General features: G+C 33.3%; 3 protein-coding genes and 2 pseudogenes across 5 annotated transcripts; 2 read left to right on the top strand and 3 right to left on the bottom strand.

Annotated features, from left to right (window-relative positions):
• The first annotated feature begins 394 nt into the window (after positions 1–394).
• AP4.3A (protein kinase family protein) lies at positions 395–3,165 on the top strand. The gene has a single exon (XM_085722423.1). It carries the CDS (start codon positions 395–397, stop codon positions 2,984–2,986), a length of 2,592 nt encoding a protein of 863 aa, XP_085578549.1. The 3' UTR covers positions 2,987–3,165.
• Positions 3,136–5,334, bottom strand: LOC146906424 (putative calcium-binding protein CML22). Of its 2 annotated transcripts, none has more exons than XM_085722425.1 (4): positions 4,750–5,334; positions 4,223–4,422; positions 3,659–3,878; positions 3,136–3,543 (listed from the first exon to the last, which is right to left on the bottom strand). In XM_085722425.1, coding segments are annotated over exons 1-4 (756 nt in total). In that variant the 5' UTR covers positions 5,084–5,334; the 3' UTR covers positions 3,136–3,541. The 2 variants fall into 2 exon arrangements, with proteins under 2 accessions (XP_085578551.1, XP_085578550.1); XM_085722424.1 differs by having other exon boundaries at positions 3,704–3,878; positions 4,750–5,329.
• LOC146906423 (receptor like protein kinase S.2 pseudogene) lies at positions 5,114–6,050 on the top strand (annotated as a pseudogene).
• Positions 6,051–6,198: 148 nt separating this feature from the next.
• Positions 6,199–9,013, bottom strand: LOC146906422 (putative calcium-binding protein CML22). Of its 2 annotated transcripts, none has more exons than XM_085722427.1 (5): positions 8,761–9,013; positions 7,806–8,015; positions 7,280–7,479; positions 6,768–6,942; positions 6,199–6,607 (listed from the first exon to the last, which is right to left on the bottom strand). In XM_085722427.1, the coding sequence occupies exons 2-5, from the start codon at positions 7,999–8,001 to the stop codon at positions 6,516–6,518; spliced, it is 663 nt and encodes a 220-aa protein (XP_085578553.1). In that variant the 5' UTR covers positions 8,002–8,015; positions 8,761–9,013; the 3' UTR covers positions 6,199–6,515. The 2 variants fall into 2 exon arrangements, with proteins under 2 accessions (XP_085578553.1, XP_085578552.1); XM_085722426.1 differs by having other exon boundaries at positions 8,765–9,008.
• Positions 9,014–9,718: 705 nt separating this feature from the next.
• The window catches only part of LOC146906420 (FBD-associated F-box protein At4g10400-like), a 41,565-nt pseudogene continuing 31,387 nt past the window's right edge, over positions 9,719–19,896 (bottom strand).

The following is a 19,896-nucleotide window of genomic DNA, read 5'->3' as shown; positions in this document are numbered from 1 at the left end:
TTTCATCCTAATATACATACGTAATGCCGTAACTTTATTTATCGTTTTCACATTAATGTCAAAGATTGAAACCATAAATTGATTTTTTCTAAATAAAAATTGTTCAATTACAACAAAAACTATAAGATTTCCAATAAAAGCTTTTAGGGAATATTAGCAACATCACAAAAGGTAGGTTCCAATTTGTCACATTCACATAGTTGCACAAAATTCAACTCTTCAAACTTAACGCGTTGAACTATACCACCAAACACAGCACAACAATTAAATGCCAAAAATACACTAATATAGCACCTCTTCAATATTATACCTTCTTCAACATCATTTTGTAACACACATGTTCATGTTCAAATAACTTGTTTTCTCACAAACCATTCCATAAAAAAAAAAAACCATGCAACTCCATAAACTTTGCATTGTTTTACCACAAAATTCAGGTGAAATAATGATACAACAACCTGAAAAAAGTTTCCAAAAACAATCTCCTCAATCTTCAAAGAAAGAAAAATTTAAGTCCAAAGTTCCTTCAAGGGCTTGTGGTGGAGGACAACAAGTTCTTGATTTGCTTCATGATTCATTGAGCAAGTTATGTAGCTCAAGATGGGTGGGAGGTGCAAAAAGAATTTACAAACATAGGGGGGTGCAAAAAGGAAAAAAGAAAAACTCTTCAAGTAAGACTGTTTTTCATGACATGGATGGTGTACAATTTGCTGTCAAGATAGGAAGAGACAATCCAAGGATTTTCAGCTATGCAGAACTTTTCATAGGTTCAAATGGTTTCAATGAAGAACAAGTTCTTGGAAGTGGAGGCTTTGGAAAAGTGTACAAAGCACTTTTGCCAAGTGATGGAACTTTGGTTGCTGTGAAATGTTGTTTATCAGAGAAAGGTAAACAATTTGACAAGAGTTTCTTAGCTGAATTAAACGCCGTAGCCGATCTTCGACACAAGAATCTTGTTAGGTTGAGAGGTTGGTGTGTTCATGAAGATCAATTACATCTTGTTTATGATTACATGCCTAACCGAAGCCTTGACCGAGTACTTTTTCGACGGTTGGAGAATTTGAAAAATGAGCCACTTGGTTGGGGACAAAGAGGTAAGATTGTTAAAGGTTTGGCTGCTGCATTGTATTATCTGCATGAACAGTTAGAGACTCAAATCATTCATAGAGATGTTAAAACAAGTAATGTTATGCTTGATTCTCATTACAATGCTAAGTTAGGTGATTTTGGCATGGCAAGGTGGTTAGAACATGAACTTGAATATGAGTTCAAGTACAAGTACAATTACAGCAGCAACAATAAGAAGACATCAAGTAGAATTGATCATTTCAAATTGGGAGAAACATCGAGAATTGGCGGAACAATTGGTTATCTTCCACCAGAAAGCTTGCAAAAACCAAGCAATGGAACTTCCAAATGTGATGTATTTAGCTTTGGTATTGTTGTGCTTGAAATTGTATCTGGAAGGAGAGCAATAGATCTAGCATACCCTGATGATAAAATCATTTTGATTGATTGGATCAGAAGGCTTTGTGATGAAGGAAAGCTTCTAGAAGCAGCTGATACAAGGTTACAGAAAGATGGATCATACAATTTTTCTGAGATGAAGCATTTCATTCATATAAGTCTTCTTTGCACACTTCATGATCCAAATTTGAGGCCTAATATGAAATGGGTTGTGGAAGCACTTTCTGATTTAAGTTTCAAACTTCCTTCACTTCCTTCATTTCTATCTCATCCTCTTTATATATCTTTGTCTTCACCTTCTGAAACTACTAGGACTAGTAGCACAAGTGGCACGATCTCGGCCGCTGAAAATCTTAGCTTAGTCACAAACTATAGTTCATCAAACTATGTTACAGCTGTAGGTGAAACAGTTTATGTAACAGCTGAACAAAAAAACAGTGGAATCAGGTCTTCTAAGAGCATGAATCAGAATCATTACAAGCCAAATTTTCCTGTGGTTGAAACTCCAAGAGAAATTTCATACAAAGAGATTGTTTGTGCTACAAGTAACTTCTCCGAGTCGAGAAGGGTAGCAGAACTTGACTTTGGAACTGCTTATCATGGAATCCTCGACGACAATTGTCATGTTTTGGTGAAAAGGTTAGGGATGAAGACATGTCCTGCACTGCGCGATAGATTCTCAAACGAACTCAGGAATCTAGGAAAGCTTCGACATCGGAATTTGGTTCAGCTTCGCGGATGGTGCACCGAACAAGGAGAGATGCTTGTGGTTTATGATTACTCGGCTAGTAGAATTCTCAGTCAACAACTTCAACAAATTCATAACAAAGGTAGAAACGATTATCAATGTTCGGTACTTGAATGGCATCATAGGTACAACATAGTGAAATCACTTGCTTCTGCAGTTCTTTATCTACATGAAGAATGGGATGAACAAGTGATTCACAGAAACATTACCTCTTCAGCTGTAATTCTTGAACAAGATATGAATCCAAGACTTAGTAGTTTTGCTCTAGCTGAATTCTTGTCAAGAAATGAGCATGGCCATCATGTAGTCAATGATACTACCAAATCAGTCAAAGGGATTTTCGGTTATATGTCGCCTGAATATGTCGATTCAGGCGAAGCCACCTCGGCGGCCGATGTTTATAGTTTTGGTGTGGTGGTGCTTGAAATTGTTAGTGGAATGATGGCGGTGGATTTCAGGTACCAAGAGGTTCTTTTGGTGAAGAAGGTTCATGAATTTGTGATAAGAAAAAGACCATTGAAGGAATTGGCTGATATAAGACTCAATGGAGAGTATAATGAGAAAGAATTGATAAGGTTGGTGAGATTAGGAATTGCATGCACTAGTTGTGATCCTCAATTGAGACCAAGCATGAGACAAATTGTGAGCATTCTTGATGGAAATGATAAATTACTCAACATGAAGAACAAGGAAAGTAGGGAAGAATGGAGAGACAGAAATGCTTGTTCTTTATCAATGATTCGCAGAATTCAAGCTCTAGGAATACAGTAAGAAGTTACAGAAGAAATTGGTATAATCAAATGGAGACTTAAATTTTTGTAAAACAGTGAATTCACCTGTGTCTTTTAGTTCTTTTTCTGTCCATGTTCTATCTACTTTGTTTGATTATTATGTTATGATATGTTGTATATAAGTGAAGCTTAATGTAATCAGTGTTATGTTTCTATTCACATGTTTGTGTTCTAATTTTCAATGCCACAAGGAAACTGTGTAAGTTTCTACAATGCATTCTTTCTTAAGAAAATGAGAAAACACATTAAGTATCTGTTTGTTTTAGCGGTAAGATATATATTAACGCACGTTTGGAGTGAAGCTCCAATTTCTGGCTTCTTAATATCACGGCCAATTGGCATCGAAACGCGAGAATGAATGATACAACGGCAAACCAAACATAGTATCGATATAATCTAACTTGAAGCGCTCTTATGATCTGCGGTGTAGCTTCTTTTTATGCATCTATTCATCAACATCGATCCCGATCCATTTAATGAAACCAAAGAGGAATTCCCTAAATGTGACTTGCCCGTTCTTGTCCCAGTCCATTTCTCCTATGAGGAAAACAAAACCAGAAAATAAGTTAGTCCTTTTTATTTTGTACCAGAAGGACTAAAGTTGATATTACGAGAACTAAAACCAAAAAGTGATATATTTTCGGGGACCAACAATTAATAGAGCATGCTAGCAAAGAAGAATTGAAATGAACAATACTGAATCGGTTTTTAGTGATGTGTGCTGGGGATCTTTCTCTAGGGTTCGTCTCATTCATTGTCTTGACCATGTCTTTCTTGTTAAGCTTCCCATCACCATTTTGATCAAAAAAGAGAAAGATTTCAACGATTTTATCAAATACTTGTCCAAGCTGTGCTAACTCTGCCTTTGGTGACTGAAACAAACAAAAAGTCATAATATAGAGTCATATGGTTTAAGGGCATATATCAATTTCGAGATCAAGAAAACATAAAATCTAGCAGTGTATTCATGACTGGACCGGACAGTTCAACTGGTTGAACCGAGAACTGACCAGTCTGCTGTCAGTCTCTTAGAATTGGATAGATTCAGGCTGAACTGCAGTTGGTCCGATCGGTTCAATTTTTTTTTAAAAAAAGAAGATATTTATTAGTAATTCTGTTCAACCGATTGAGCTAATTGAACCACGGCCCAGAAATCTCATCGGTTCAATCTCCGGTCCAGTTTTGAAAACATAGACATCAAGTTTATAAAGAATACATTATCAGAGGATAAAGGTTCTGTTAGGATATGAATAAGGCATAGGAGAACAATAAATTCATTGAACTGTATCCCCTTGCTTCCATCAACATCACAGTACTGAAAAATATTCTCAATCTCATTCTCTGGAAGATGAAGTTGCAAATCTTCTAAGAAAGTTTTCAGTTCATGAGGCTCTATGGATTCATTAGAGTCTTCATCTATCAAAGATACAACATAACACAAGTTAGTTTTCTACCAAAATTAAGATGTGGCTTATAAAGAAAAGAAAGCGTAATGCCGTAAACCTTATTTTTTTGTCCGTAAATGTGTGAGACGCTGCCATTGTAGTCATTAAAGGTGAAGATACATTTGTGGACTAAACTTGTTAGCAGAAGACATTCGAGGACCAAAATTATTAACAAAATACGTTTAGATATGCTTTTGTAATTTTGATATTTTCAAGGACTATTGTGACAAAGTCTCGGACATTTAAGGACCAAAATGAGTGTTTACTAAGAAAGAATGTTTGGAATAGTGAAACTTACCATATTGTTCAAACATTCCTCTTAAAGTTTTGAGTCTCTCCTTGAACATAGGGAACAGCATAACTATACTATCAATTGATTTCAATTTGGTTTGTCCAAATTTATTTCTTCTTATTTCAGCTATTTTCTTTTCAAGCTTCCTTTCCAAGCTCTTTTTCTCACTTTGTTCACTGATGCAACAAATTACTGCTCCCATTTTATAGGCAAAGACTTGAGAAAAAAGGAAAAAGGTAAGATAAAAATTCCTTGTAATGAGGTACAAGAAAACAAATTTGTTCAACTCTTCAATTAGACAACTTTCAACATTGATTAGGGTCAAAGTGAATAATTTCATTTTGAAAACGGTTAGAGTAATAATCAAACAATGGTGTCTTTGATTCTCTACTCAACATTTGATATAGGGTGCGTTTGTTTTAACTTTAAAAAAAATAGATTTTGTGTTAGAAAAATCTAGAGATTTTTTTTAGAGATTTTGAAAAGAAAAGGGAAAGAAAATGTAGAAAGCACATCCAGCATGACAAGAAGAAGTCCCTTAAACTCATTCTCGATTGTCCAATATTTAAAAAACCGAACCGGACATTGAAACATTAAGACCTCTGAATCATAACAAAGGTAGTAACGATTATCGATGTTCGGTACTTGAATGGCATCATAGGTACAACATAGTGAAATCACTTGCTTCTGCAGTTCTTTATCTACATGAAGAATGGGATGAACAAGTGATTCACAGAAACATTACCTCTTCAGCCGTAATTCTTGAACAAGATATGAATCCAAGACTTAGTAGTTTTGCTCTAGCTGAATTCTTGTCAAGAAATGAGCATGGCCATCATGTAGTCAATGATACTACCAAATCAGTCAAAGGGATTTTCGGTTATATGTCGCCGGAATATGTTGACTCAGGCGAAGCCACCTCGGCGGCCGATGTTTATAGTTTTGGGGTGGTGGTGCTTGAAATTGTTAGTGGAATGATGGCGGTGGATTTCAGGTACCAAGAGGTTCTTTTGGTGAAGAAGGTTCATGAATTTGTGATAAGAAAAAGACCATTGAAGGAATTAGCTGATATAAGACTCAATGGAGAGTATAATGAGAAAGAATTGATAAGGTTGGTGAGATTAGGAATTGCATGCACTAGTTGTGATCCTCAATTGAGACCAAGCATGAGACAAATTGTGAGCATTCTTGATGGAAATGACAAATTACTCAACATGAAGAACAAGGAAAGTAGGGAAGAATGGAGAGACAGAAATGCTTGTTCTTTATCAATGATTCGGAGAATTCAAGCTCTAGGAATACAGTAAGAAGTTACAGAAGAAATTGGTATAATCAAATGGAGACTTAAATTTTTGTATAACAGTGAATTCACTTGTGTTTTCAGTTCTTTTTCTGTCCATGTTCTATCTACTTTGTTTGATTATTATGTTATGATATGTTGTATATGAGTGAAGCTTAATGTAATCAGTGCTATGTTTCTATTCACATGTTTGTGTTCTAATTTTCAATGCCACAAGGAAACTGTGTAAGTTTCTACAATGCATTCTTTCTTAAGAAAATGAGAAAACACATTAAGTATCTGTTTGTTTTAGCGGTAAGATATATACTAACGCACGTTTGGAGTGAAGCTCCAATTTCTGGCTTCTTAATATCACGGCCAAATTGGCATCGAAACGCGAGAATGAATGATACAACGGCAAACCAAACATAGTATCGATATAATCTAACTTGAAGCGCTCTTATGATCTGCGGTGTAGCTTCTTTTTATGCATCTATTCATCAACACCGATCCCGATCCATTTAATGAAACCAAAGAGGAATTCCCTAAATGTGACTTGCCCGTTCTTGTCCCAGTCCATTTCTCCTATGAGGAAAACAAAACCAGAAAAGAAGTTAGTCCTTTTTATTTTGTACCAGAAGGACTAAAGTTGATATTACGAGAACTAAAACCAAAAAGTGATATATTTGCGGGGACCAACAATTAATAGATCATGCTAGCAAAGAAGAATTGGAATGAACAGTACTGAATCTGTTTTTAGTGATGTGTGCCGGGGATCTTTCTCTAGGGTTAGTCTCATTCATTGTTTTGACCATGTCTTTCTTGTTAAGCTTCCCATCACCATTTTGATCAAAAAAGAGAAAGATTTCAACGATTTTATCAAATACTTGTCCAAGCTGTGCTAACTCTGCCTTTGGTGACTGAAACAAACAAAAAGTCATAATATAGAGTCATATGGTTTAAGGGCATATATCAATTTCGAGTTCAAGAAAACATAAAATCTAGCGGTGTATTCACGACTGGACCGGACGGTTCAACTGGTTGAACCGAGAACTGACCAGTCTGCTGTCAGTCTCTTAGAATTGGATAGATTCAGGCTGAACTGCAGTTGGTCCGATCGGTTCAATTTAAAAAAAAAAGAAGATATTTATTAGTAATTCTGTTCAACCGATTGAGCTGAACCACGGCCCAGAAATCTCATCGGTTCAATCTCCGGTCCAGTTTTGAAAACATAGACATCAAGTTAATAAAGAATACATTATCAGAGGATAAAGGTTCTGTTAGGATATGAATGAGGCATAGGAGAACAATAAATTCATTGAACTGTATCCCCTTGTTTCCATCAACATCACAGTACTGAAAAATATTCTCAATCTCATTCTCTGGAAGATGAAGTTGCAAATCTTCTAAGAAAGTTTTCAGTTCATGAGGCTCTATGGATTCATTAGAGTCTTCATCTATCAAAGATACAACATAACGCAAGTTATTTTTCTACCAAAATTAAGATGTGGCTTATAAAGAAAAGAAAGCGTAATGCCGTAAACCTTATTTTTTGTCCGTAAATGTGTGAGACGCTGCCATTGTAGTCATTAAAGGTGAAGATACATTTGTGGACTAAACTTGTTAGCAGAAGACATTCGAGGAAAAAAATTATTAACAAAATACGTTTAGATATGCTTTTGTAATTTTGATATTTTCAAGGACTATTGTGACAAAGTCTCGGACATTTAAGGACCAAAATGAGTGTTTACTAAGAAAGAATGTTTGGAATAGTGAAACTTACCATATTGTTCAAACATTCCTCTTAAAGTTTTGAGTCTCTCCTTGAACATTGGGAACAGCATAACTATACTATCAATTGATTTCAATTTGGTTTGTCCAAATTTATTTCTTCTTATTTCAGCTATTTTCTTTTCAAGCTTCCTTTCCAAGCTCTTTTTCTCACTTTGTTCACTGATGCAACAAATTACTGCTCCCATTTTATAGGCAAAGACTTGAGAAAAAAGGAAAAAGGTAAGATAAAAATTCCTTGTAATGAGGTACAAGAAAACAAATTTGTTCAACTCTTCAATTAGACAACTTTCAACATTGATTAGGGTCAAAGTGAATAATTTCATTTTGAAAACGGTTAGAGTAATAATCAAACAATGGTGTCTTTGATTCTCTACTCAACATTTGATATAGGGTGCGTTTGTTTTAACTTTAAAAAAAATAGATTTTGTGTTAGAAAAATCTAGAGATTTTTTTTAGAGATTTTGAAAAGAAAAGGGAAAGAAAATGTAGAAAGCACATCCAGCATGACAAGAAGAAGTCCCTTAAACTCATTCTCGATTGTCCAATATTTAAAAAACCGAACCGGACATTGAAACATTAAGACCTCTGAATCATAATTCAACTGCTTTAAATCAAACGAATCAGGACAAAACCGCAAAAGCACCGCCAAAAAACCCGAATTGTAGTAAAGTAAGGTTAAGGTTCAACCAATTGAACCGTTCAACTCGGTTTCAAAAACACTATTTTGTCTATTTAACTCAAATGTGAAGCCAACAAACATCATATATATTGTGTGTGTACAATTTTCTCTAGAAATTCTCGGTTGATATATATTTCAAATCATCCGTACTTCATATTCAGGTAACATACAAATTCCAAATATTCTCCAATATGCACAACAAGACATGAACCAGAAAAAAGATTAAACAAGAGAAAAGGAACATGACAAGAAAAAAGAAACTTACTCACAGATTTCTTCGTACTTGGCTACAGCTATTTTTAGAGTCATAAACAAGTTGTAGACTATATATGTGCAAACATCTATGAAAAAGGAAAGAACCTTAGAAGTTTTTAAAGAAAAAGAAAATATTAAAGTAGAAAAACAAAGTATAGTGGATTCCAAAGGAGAGATGCCATTTTTTCTTTGAGTGTTGTTCCTATATGAGTTCTTCTTTTTTCAAGTATATCCAAATTAGAGGGTAATCAAAAGAATATATTCTATTGATTAACAAACTGCAAATAAAGCTTATTCTTTATTTGTTTGATGGTATTTCCAATAAGCTAAAACCAAAAGAAGGTTGGTTTAGTTGGTAAAGAGTTGACTCACCCTCAAGGACGTGGTTTCAATTCCCGTTGCCAAGGTAAGAACCTCTTTGATAGATGATTTGTAAGTACATTTGTTAGCGCTTTTTGAGGTCTGTCCTGGACCCTGGTGAGCCAAATGCCCAACTCACCTAAACTTTTGCTTAGCTAAAAAAAAAAAGGACAATTTAAAACCATGTTATGATATTGAGCCTATGTTTGGTATCATAGATTAACAGTTGATGGGCCAGAATCACGGTGATCCACCGTGATTTTATAAAAGTTACACTTTATAGCTTGTACAAAATCACGGTGGGTCATCGTGATCCTGGAACACCCACCGTGATGCTTTACAACTTTTACAACGATGGAAAGAAAAAAGGTAATTAGCTTAATATAGTTCTTATGACATAGAAGTGTATATATTACCACCAACAATGAATTGCTCAAAGTATCTGAAATGCAACAACATAATACCACAAGAACATTTGCATAGTACTATCAAGAAGCTCAATTACACAGCTCAACTACACATATGTTATTAGAAAGGAGCTTAGCAACCTAAATCATTTTCATTGATATTAGATATTAAAACTAGTAAAAACGAAACCGAGTCCCAATTGTTGTCGTAGGCCCTGATTCCAATTACTATAGCAAGTGGATGAAAGAATTAGAGAGAAGCAATTGCTGATTAAATTCTAACAGCTAATCATGATGCCGTCCCACTACTCTAGTCTATGTAGTTGCAAATTTTGATATCCATTCTCATTCCCACAAGTCCACGAGACTGCTAGAAAATGACATTCATCAATCATCAATACAACTCATGTAAAAAAATCATCAATCAGATAAGATATGAATATGAATATGTTGAAAGAATCTGGCATCCCTTTAATACATGAAAGCAGACATAGAACTATTGCAACTATGCCCTAAGTTCCTAACTGCCATCAATCAAATAAGAGTTCACATGTTGTTGAAGCCCTTGCCGATGAAACTAACTTCGATATCATTTGGTACTTGGCATTTATATCTATGGAAGAGGCAGTCTTAATTGAAATGGTGTTTAGTACTTTCGCGTTCTGCATAATATATTTTGCAAATTGAACCTCGCATTCCATGTTTTTAAAGCCTTCAAGCAAGCATGTTCTGAGATGTGTTGAAAGGCATTCAGGAACAATTGTTGGATCCATCCAATTACCGACAACTTCATGTCCATTCGCGGAGTCGTGTCAACAATTCAAATATTTTGTAAATAAAATAAAAAAGGTGAAAAACTGTTGAGGTAAAAAAAGAAAATCTTAGACAAGAACAAAACCTCATGAATGGTAAGATTTTGAAGTTTCGGACAATGTTTCAGCACTTGTATCACCCACGTCCAATTCTCACGGTGTTTATGCTAAAGAGTAAGTTCCATGTGGATTAGATTTTGAAACGTGGGGAAATTGATGTAACCTATGTACCGCTGCGATTTATAAAAGATAGAAATCAAATAAAGCCTAATTTCATTTAAACATTTATCAGAGAGAGTAGTGTAATACTCTTACCAGTTCTACACACAGAAATTTTGCCCCGCAAAGCAAACTAAATAGAACACTCGCTGCACTAGAATACACGTCTGAAATGTTTGCTCTGATCAAAATCGGTAAGCATTGAAAATTTTCCTCCAAAACAAGAGTTGCCCGGGGTAAGTATTTTATCTACAATTCCTCGAGAATGGGACATCCTGATAAAAGCTTTGGGAGACATTGATCACGTGCAAAATGTACGTTACACAAATGAAGTGTTTTGAGGAGAGGAAAATCCACAACGACATGAGAAAGATTCGCTGTTAGCCCACACAAATGAAGAACAACAAGGGTCCTGCAAGTGAAAATGCTCAAAGGTAACTTCAGTCCAAAGCTAACCATGTTGCATATTTTCAGATTAAGGTTTTCGATCCCTCTTTGCACAGCGGCATAAACAAATCTATTGACATCGTGTGAGTGGTGGAGGTTATAAGCTTTTGAAGAAATAAGGTGAAAGGATTGGAGGGGTAACATGATGTTTCTTGAGAGAAAGACATTTGACACAGAATTGCGAAAGGAAGAGAAGGATTTGAAGGTTTCGTCGTCAAAGTGGAGAGTGGGAAGTGAGTGCCATATCAATTCCCATCTTTTCGAGAGGACGCTTGTGGTTGCAGCGAGTTTGGTTGAAAGAAAAGAAAGAATGTGACAGACAATGGGATTTGGTAGGGAGCTAATCCTATCTTCAGTTGGAATTGATGGTGACGTTTGAAAACTCAAAGCCCTAACCCAAATCCAAAGCAGAGTTTTACACAAAATCGTTTTGTTTTACTCAAAACCCTAACCCTAATCCAAAACCTGAGTTCTAAACCAAATCGTTTTGTTTTAAGAAGACTTTGGACTGGTGAATGAGTGAGGGTTTATAATTGGTTGGGAATAGGCCAGGCCGGCCTAGAGAGGCCTACGGCCTGGCCTGTTTAGGTCTGGTTTGGCCTGGTCTGTTTATTAAAAAGGCTAGGCTTAGGCTTTTGAAAAAGCCTATTTAAGTAAATAGGTCAGGCTTAGGCTATCAAAAAAGCCTATGAAGCCTAATAGGTTGGCCTGTTTATGCATCATATTAATTTTTATTTATTTACAATAAAATATAATTTATATTAAACATAAAAAAAAGAAACAACTCAAATAATAAACTTTTTAAATAGGCATTAAGGCCTTATAGTGAAATAGGCTTTTAAGGCCTTATAGTGATAGACAAGCCTTACAATGAAATAGGTTTTAAGGTCTATTTAGAAGTAGATAAAATGGAATGTTTACTGACTTTAATAATAAGTAGGCTTGTAAATAGACTTTCAGGCTAGGCCAGACTTTTAAATAGGCCAGACCAGACCAAAAAAAATAGGCCTATGATAGGCCATAGGCCAGGCTCAGACTTGCAAATTTTTTTGTTGGACAGGCTCAGGCCTATGAAAGCCTAGCATGGCCTGGCCTATTCCCAACCCTATTTATAAATATAAAATAGGACAAGCAAGTCATTTCACTCTCTTTATAATTGTTTTGATTGAATGAAGATTATAATTGTTTTGATTGGACTCTTTATTATAATCAAAAATATTCTTTTTTTTGAGGGAAAGGTAAATGAAAGAAACGAAAGTAAAAAGAAAAGAAAAGAACAAGAAAAATCCCTAAAAAGAAAAAAAGAAAACAAGAAAATAAAGTGATTATTTAGTTTGGTATGAGAGAAAAGAAAAAAATATCACAATTGAAAAAATGATATGATAAATATTAAAATAACTATTTCATTAAAATAAAAATAAATAAAGAAAAAAGATATAGTCCATCACAATCAAAGAATTTGTCCTCGTGAGCTTAACTCGGTTGGCAGAGACAACACATGATACACATGATATATGGAAGGTCGGGGTTCAAACCTCGGTCACCACAAAAAAAAAAAAAATTTGATCAGGTCGTTGCGATCATGAGGAAACGATTAATCATATATTCTTAGAGTGTGACCTTTTTGGTAGAATCTGACATCACTGATTGGGTATTTTTAAAGTTGTTCCATCATATATTGGGTGTTATGCGCAACAATTTTTTGATGCGCATGTTTTCAAAAAATGACATCTGTTGTAAGCTTTCAGGTTGTGTGATTGACATGTCTTTCGCTCGTTTGAAAAGAACGTAATTCAATAATTTTTAGCAACAAAATGGCGAGCCTTGATTATCTTCTGGATAGTATTAAGCTTCATTTGTGGTGGTTGTTGAAGGCGCGGCGCATAAATCGAGTTTTAATTTTGATCTTTACATTTGGTGGTCTTCATTGTCACTCTGTATAATTGGTCCCTTCCTGTTAATGTTCTTAAATGTCTAAGAGGGACCATAAATGATGCAGTTCACCATAAATCTTATTGATTTTTTTTAGCCTAAACCCTTTGATCTATTTTTCAAAAAATAGACTGTTGGATCATAAAGGTCAATTAGATCTAGGTCCAATAGAAAGCTGACGTCATGATAGTTATAGATTTTGTGCTAAACTCCATGGATTAGTTCCAACGTGACAGGAAATGGATGGAAAATAATTATATGATGAGAGGAAGACATTGATGGTGTTGATTTGGCCATCGAAGGCAAGATGATAGTGAGGATTGCCTAAAGTAGTGAACGCTGACTAGGGTTTTTAACGGGAAAGGGACGAAGAAAAATGATTCATGAGAAAAAAAACTAATGAATATGAATGTTGATCTCTAAATTCAACAACATATTTCATTAATATTTGTGTCCCATTAAGAAATCGAACTGATCTACACAACCAATTTATGTGTTGGCTCAGCGGAGGTCTAGGATGGGTCGGACCGACCTACTTTACACCCACTTTTATTACTTAAATAAGTATAGGGAAATGTTAACGAGTGCTCCCGGGACACTCTTTAAGCACTTTAAATAGTAAGTTTTTTATGAAAAGTTAGGTAATCAATGCAATGATAATTGTAATAGTTGACTTTTTAAAGGAATAATTGTTAAATTGGGGGTGCTTAAAGTATGGGTGTTTAAAACCGAACTAATCCAATAGAAAAACCGCAAATTGAACCAACCCAAACCGCAAAAAACCGCATTTGGTTTGGATGTATTTGGGTCATTTTTTTACTCAACCGTATGGTTTGGTTCGGTTTGCGGTTTTGATTTTACCAACCGCTCCAAACCAAACCGCAAAATAAGAAAAACGCTAATTAAATACATATCACCTAGACCCAATACTCATATAAACTCATTAGAAACTTTAATAAAATGACATATTTTTTTTGTTGTTAAGTTTTTTCTTTGTTTTTCCTTTCAAAAATGTATTTATCTGCTACTTGAACTCTTGGGGAATGATAAATTTTTTAGTCTTTTGTATTTCTTACAAAATTGAATTACTTTTTGTTCATGTTTAATTTGGTCTACGTAGTTGGGAACATTGTTGGATGAAAATAAAACGGTAATGTTAGATGAAATTTAAAACAATGCGGAAAATATGTTGTGTTTTAGCTTTTTAATGTGATTTTAATGTTGGAAACAAAATAAAATATTATCTAAAAAAAATAGCATCAACCGATCCAATCCAAACCGCATTGATTTGGTTCGGATTTTATTTTAAAAGTCAATCGAACCAAACAAAACCGCATACTTTTTTATCTTGCGGTTCTGATAACTTTTAGCCTCAAAACCAAACCAAACCGCACCGTGAACACCCCTAACTTAAAGAGTGCCCCGGGAGCACTTATTAACAAGACCCGTAAGTATATTAGATTTTAATGAAGATATTTGACAAGAGGCCAAATGTTTGTGATATTAAGGCTTTGTTTGTTTGTTGTTTCTATCCACGTGGAAGAGATGGAAAAAACGAAAGAAAAGAAGAAGGGCCCAATAACTAAAAAAGAAAGTTAATTTCTTTTCCCATCCTCCAAGTTTATCACGTGTCCTATTTTTGGACTCTAAATACGAAAAAAAAAAAAGAGGGATTTTGAAGTATTTTACACTTTAAAAATATACAATTTGAAATGTCGTTGGATGCACGATAAATTAAAGGGTTGGAAAAGAAATTTGACTAAAAATTATGGGAGCTTCTACCGTGAAGTTAGGTAATTGACTTTTTCGATGCGGTCGTTTAATTCAGCCAATCAAATTTTAAGTCATGACACGTCAGATGTAGGACAAATTCTAATATGGACCACTTGCTCCATATGTTCCACAATGGACAAGTTTATTTCAAGATCTTAACGGTTAGGTTTACTTGATCTCTATGTTATTGTGGTACATCATCTACACATGATTTTTCTTCTATTACCAATTCTCTCTCCTCTTTATTTCCCTTTCTTTATTTATCCATATTCTCTCTCTTTCAGATTTTTATTAAATCTACATCTTCATCTTTCCTTCATCTTCTTCATCATATCTTCATCAACTTATTCATCATCTTCATGAGAGAAAAAAAAACCTAGAAAATTAAAAAAATTAAATTACATAATAAAAAAAGCATTACAGTTAAATACATTTCTATAAAAACACTTTCAATTTCAATTCCTTTTTATTTACATCACAAAGCATCATCATACATGATAACACTAGGCCATGAGTAAAGATGCAATGTGTTTTAAAAAGGGTTAAATATGTTTTTAGTCCCTATAAATATGTCAACTTTTCATTTTAGTCCCTCTAAAAATTTCTTTCGACTTTTAGTCCCTATAAAATTTTCAATCACTACTTTTGGTCCCTATTTTTAATTTAACTTTTGTATTTTTTAATGAAATTGTACAGAAATGTGTAAAATATTCTAAAAAAAAAATTCCCAAAAAGAACAAAACACAAATAAAATATGAATTTTTAACCGCAAAAAATATAAAAATTTATATTAAATTCATGTTTTGTTAAAAAAATTTGAATTTTTTTGAGTAATTCTTATAATATTTTGAATTTATATTTTGAATTCATGTTTTGTTAAAAAATTTTGAATTTTTTAAATAATATGAATTATACATTCCTTCAAAAAAAATGAATTATACATATGAGTTTACTTTAAAAGAGGGACCAAAAGTGAAGATTGAAAATTTTATAGGGACTAAAAGTTGTAGGAAAATTTTAGAGGGATTAAAACGAAAAGTTGACATATTTATAGGGACCAAAAACATATTTAACCCTTTTAAAAAGCTTTAATTTATGTATGTTGTCAAACTTGCTCCAATTAAATATTGGCACGACTATGAACATATCAGAATACTAATCGAATGATGTTTCTAATTGTTCATTTATCAAATCTGTTGGATAATTCTCAATGATTCCTGATCATCTATTTGGAAACGGTAATTAAGCAATTGATATTTATCTGACCATCCTCAGGTTGTTAGTTACAGATTGATTATTAAATTGGATTGAAATGTTTTTTAAAAAAATGTTTTGGTGAGATTTTTAGTGTGGGAAATATAAACAGATAATTTTAAAAAATGTTTTCGTGAGATTTTTAGTGTGGGAAATATAAACAGATAATTTAATTCTGTTACCCTTCATGATTAGTTGTGCGCATTTATTATGCCATTGGTAAACTAAACTATCTTGGAGCACATGTATGATGTATTAATTATGATATTGAGAATTGTATAATCTTTATTTGTGCCTGCATCATACCAAGGGTCGCATGCTTAGTAATAATAATAACAAACTTCTCCACTTCTCCATTTCCGTTATATATATATACACCCTCCGGTCACTACAACATTTTAGATTCATTCATTAAATGATGTATGTGGTCTATAATAAAGTCCATATACATCATTAATTGAATGAATGTAAAATGTAGATTTTTGTTTATAATAGTGACAGGAGGGTGTATATGCTGAAGCATGCTAAGAAAGTCACTATTCTAATTTTTAAAATTTTACCATATCAACTATTGTCTAAAAAAAAATATATCGACTTTATTATATCAGCGCATAAAAATTTGTATCATAGATATAACCAAATAAAACATGCAATGGACACGGTGCAAATATTTAACAGATTTTTGTATATAAAAGTAAAAACGGGGTATTTAATAGAAACATTAAATTAATGCTAATAATTTCATTTCTTCAAAAAATGCTAATAATTTCATTTAATATATTTAAATATTTCATAGTATTATCAATATGCTCCCTCCGGTCTTATTTATAAGAAACATTTGACTTTTTTGATTCACTGCATAAATGATGTATTTGGTCCATATTCTATATAAGATACATCAATTACTGAATAAATCTAGAAAGTCAAATTTTTCTTATAAATAGAACCGGAGGGAGTAATTACTTTTATATATTTACCGCAATGTTTAAATTAAAATTAATTGTCTCTACATGTGACATTAAGAATTTAATTGTGAAAGTGTTTAAATTAAAATTAATTGTAAGTCGATCTAACGAACTATCCGATTAGAAACCTAGCCAACACAAAAGTAAATCGCTCCGACGATCAAAACGAACCCAACAGACTAACAACCAAATATAATCAATCAGACCGTTGAATATGACCTTATTGGAATAAGAACGAAGCAGGAACTGGAATTTTGGAAATCGAAATCCTCGGTGTAAGTCAATCTGACGAACTATCACATTAGAAACATAGTCAACATGAAAGGACATTGCTCCGATGATCAAAACAGACACAACCAACAGACAATATCAAATATAATCAATCGAACCGTTGAATATGTCCTTATTGGAATAAGAACGAAACATGAACTGGAATTTCGGAAATCGGAATCTTCGATGTAAGTCGATCTGACGAACTATCCCATTAGAAAACTAGTCAACATGAAAGTACATCGCTCCGACGATCAAAACGGACCCAACCGACTAATGCTATCAAATATAATCAATCAGACCGTTGAATATGACCTTATTGGAAAAAGAACGAAGTAGGAACTGGAATTTCGGAAATCAGAATCTTCAATGTAAGTCGATTGACGAACTATCCCATTAGAAACCTAGTCAAAATGAAAGGACATTGCTCCAAAGATCAAAACGAACCCAATCGACAAACAATATCAAATATAATCAATCGAACCATTGAATATGCCTTTATTGGAATAAGAGCGAAGAAGGAACTAGAATTTCGAAAATCGGAATCTTTGATGTAAGTCGATATGACAAAACATCACATTAGAAGCCTAGTAAACATGAAAGGACATTACTCCGATGATGAAAACGTACCCAACCGACTAACGATCAAATATAATCAATTACACCGTTGAATATGACCTTATTGACATAAGAACGAAGCAGAAACTGGAATTTCGAAAATCGGAATCTTCGGTGTAAGTTGATCTTATAAACTATCCCATTAGAAAACTAGTCTACATGGAACGACATTACTCAGACGATCAAAACGGGCACAATAGTAGATTTCAAAGCAAGCACAAGCATAGAAGACTAGGAGTAAAATGCTTTCACATTTTTCAAATATAAAGCACACTGACCAAGGTTTAATTTGCTTCAGTATAACACATTTTTATACACCTTTGACCTTCCAATACCACGTCACTCTTTCTCTTAAGTTTATTTTCTAGGCAAAGCACTCATTTCCAAACATTTTTAATAGACTTCTCATCTGCTATTTAAGGATTACAAATTAAAAAATTATTCTTTTTAGAAAAATCAAATATTTTAATTTACAATGCATTGAATATTGGGTTAAATATATTTTTTAATCTTTATAAATATTCTAATATTTCATTTTAACCCCTTTAAAAAATTTCTTTGATTTTTGTTCCTTCTCAATTTTTTTATCAACAGTTTTAGTCCTCGATGTTAACTTTTATTAACAGATGCTAACGTGGTAAGTGCACATGACAATTTTAGTCATGTAGAATTTAACACAATATATTACAATCAAATGCTTTGAAATATCAAATGTTTCATGTAGTCTGGTGGGAAGTTGGAATGTTGTTGGGTTGTTGGGTATGTGTGTCATGAGTTCAACTCCTGTGACCAACAAATTTTTTTTAATTCTGGTGGGAAGCTGGAATGTTGTTGGGTTGTTGGGTATGTGTGTCATGAGTTCAACCCCTGTGACCAACAAAATTTTGTTGGGTTGTTGGGTATGTGTGTCATGAGTTCAACTCCTGTGACCAACAAATTTTTTTTAATTCTGGTGGGAAGCTGGAATGTTGTTGGGTTGTTGGGTATGTGTGTCATGAGTTCAACCCCTGTGACCAACAAAATTTTAATAACATTAATATTAATAATACCAACAATTAATATTAATAATACCCCAATAATACCCCAACAATTAATATTAATAATACCAACAAAATTTTAATAACATTAATATTAATAATAACAAAATTAATTATTATTTCAGATTCTTTTTTCCTTTTTTTTTTGGAAATTTTCCTTTTTTTTTTGAACTTCATCTTCAACCTTTATACGGGTCAGTTCGACCTGGTTGAAGAACCACACAACCCAAAACATGAAAACGACTAATCCTGTGGCCAACAAAATTTTAATAACATTAATAACAAAATTAATTATTTCAGATGCTTTTTTCCTTATTTCAGATTCTTTTTTCCTTTTTTTTTTTTGAAAATTTTCCTTCCTTTTTTTGAACTTCATCTTCAACCTTTATACGGGTCAGTTCGACCTGGTTGAAGAACCACACAACCCAAAACATGAAAACCACTAATTCAAACCATTTTAACACTGAAATTTGAGATTTAAACACATATTCTTGAACAAAAACATTTTATTTGTGATTTCAACAACGGCCAGAGCACATAATCCAATGATTTGAATTTATAGAAATTAAGAAATTCATCTCAGCAATCTAAAAAACACAGGTTTTACATAATCGTTCAACTCCTGTGGCCAACAAAATTTTAATAACATTAATATTAATAACAAAATTAATTATTTCAGATTCTTTTTTTCAAATTCTTTTTTCCTTTTTTTTTTTTGAAAATTTTCCTTCTTTTTTTTGAACTTCATCTTCAACCTTTTTACGGGTCAGTTCGACCTGGTTGAAGAACCACACAACCCAAAACATGAAAACGACTAATCCTGTGGCCAACAAAATTTTAATAACATTAATAACAAAATTAATTATTTCAGATTCTTTTTTCCTTTTTTTTTTGAAAATTTTCCTTCTTTTTTTTGAACTTCATCTTCAACCTTTATACGGGTCAGTTCGACCTGGTTGAAGAACCACACAACCCAAAACATGAAAACCACTAATTCAAACCATTTTAACACTGAAATTTGAGATTTAAACACATATTCTTGAACAAAAACA

The sequence above is a fragment of the Medicago sativa genome, chromosome 7, assembly GCF_051527215.1.
Source record: "Medicago sativa cultivar Bolivia chromosome 7, Bolivia_mono, whole genome shotgun sequence".
NCBI lineage: Eukaryota > Viridiplantae > Streptophyta > Magnoliopsida > Fabales > Fabaceae > Medicago > Medicago sativa.
The sequence above is the reverse complement of the archived record's forward strand: the minus strand, read 5'-3'. Positions and strand labels throughout refer to the sequence as shown.

What these genes read in the sequence shown, in the direction of transcription:
- LOC146906422 (XM_085722426.1), bottom strand. Translation starts at nt 8,804, where the DNA reads ATGACTCTAAAAATAGCTGTAGCCAAGTACGAAGAAATCT. An exon ending in AGGAATGTTTGAACAATATG is followed by an intron (nt 7,480 to 7,805) that starts GTAAGTTTCACT and finishes TATCTTTGATAG; the next exon opens with ATGAAGACTCTAATGAATCC. An exon ending in CATCACTAAAAACAGATTCA is followed by an intron (nt 6,608 to 6,767) that starts GTACTGTTCATT and finishes TTTTCCTCATAG; the next exon opens with GAGAAATGGACTGGGACAAG.
- LOC146906424 (XM_085722424.1), bottom strand. Translation starts at nt 5,083, where the DNA reads ATGAAATTATTCACTTTGACCCTAATCAATGTTGAAAGTTGTCTAATT. An exon ending in AACCTTTATCCTCTGATAAT is followed by an intron (nt 3,879 to 4,222) that starts GTATTCTTTATA and finishes TGTTTGTTTCAG; the next exon opens with TCACCAAAGGCAGAGTTAGC. An exon ending in CATCACTAAAAACCGATTCA is followed by an intron (nt 3,544 to 3,703) that starts GTATTGTTCATT and finishes TTTTCCTCATAG; the next exon opens with GAGAAATGGACTGGGACAAG.
- AP4.3A (XM_085722423.1), top strand. Translation starts at nt 395, where the DNA reads ATGCAACTCCATAAACTTTGCATTGTTTTACCACAAAATTCAGGTGAA.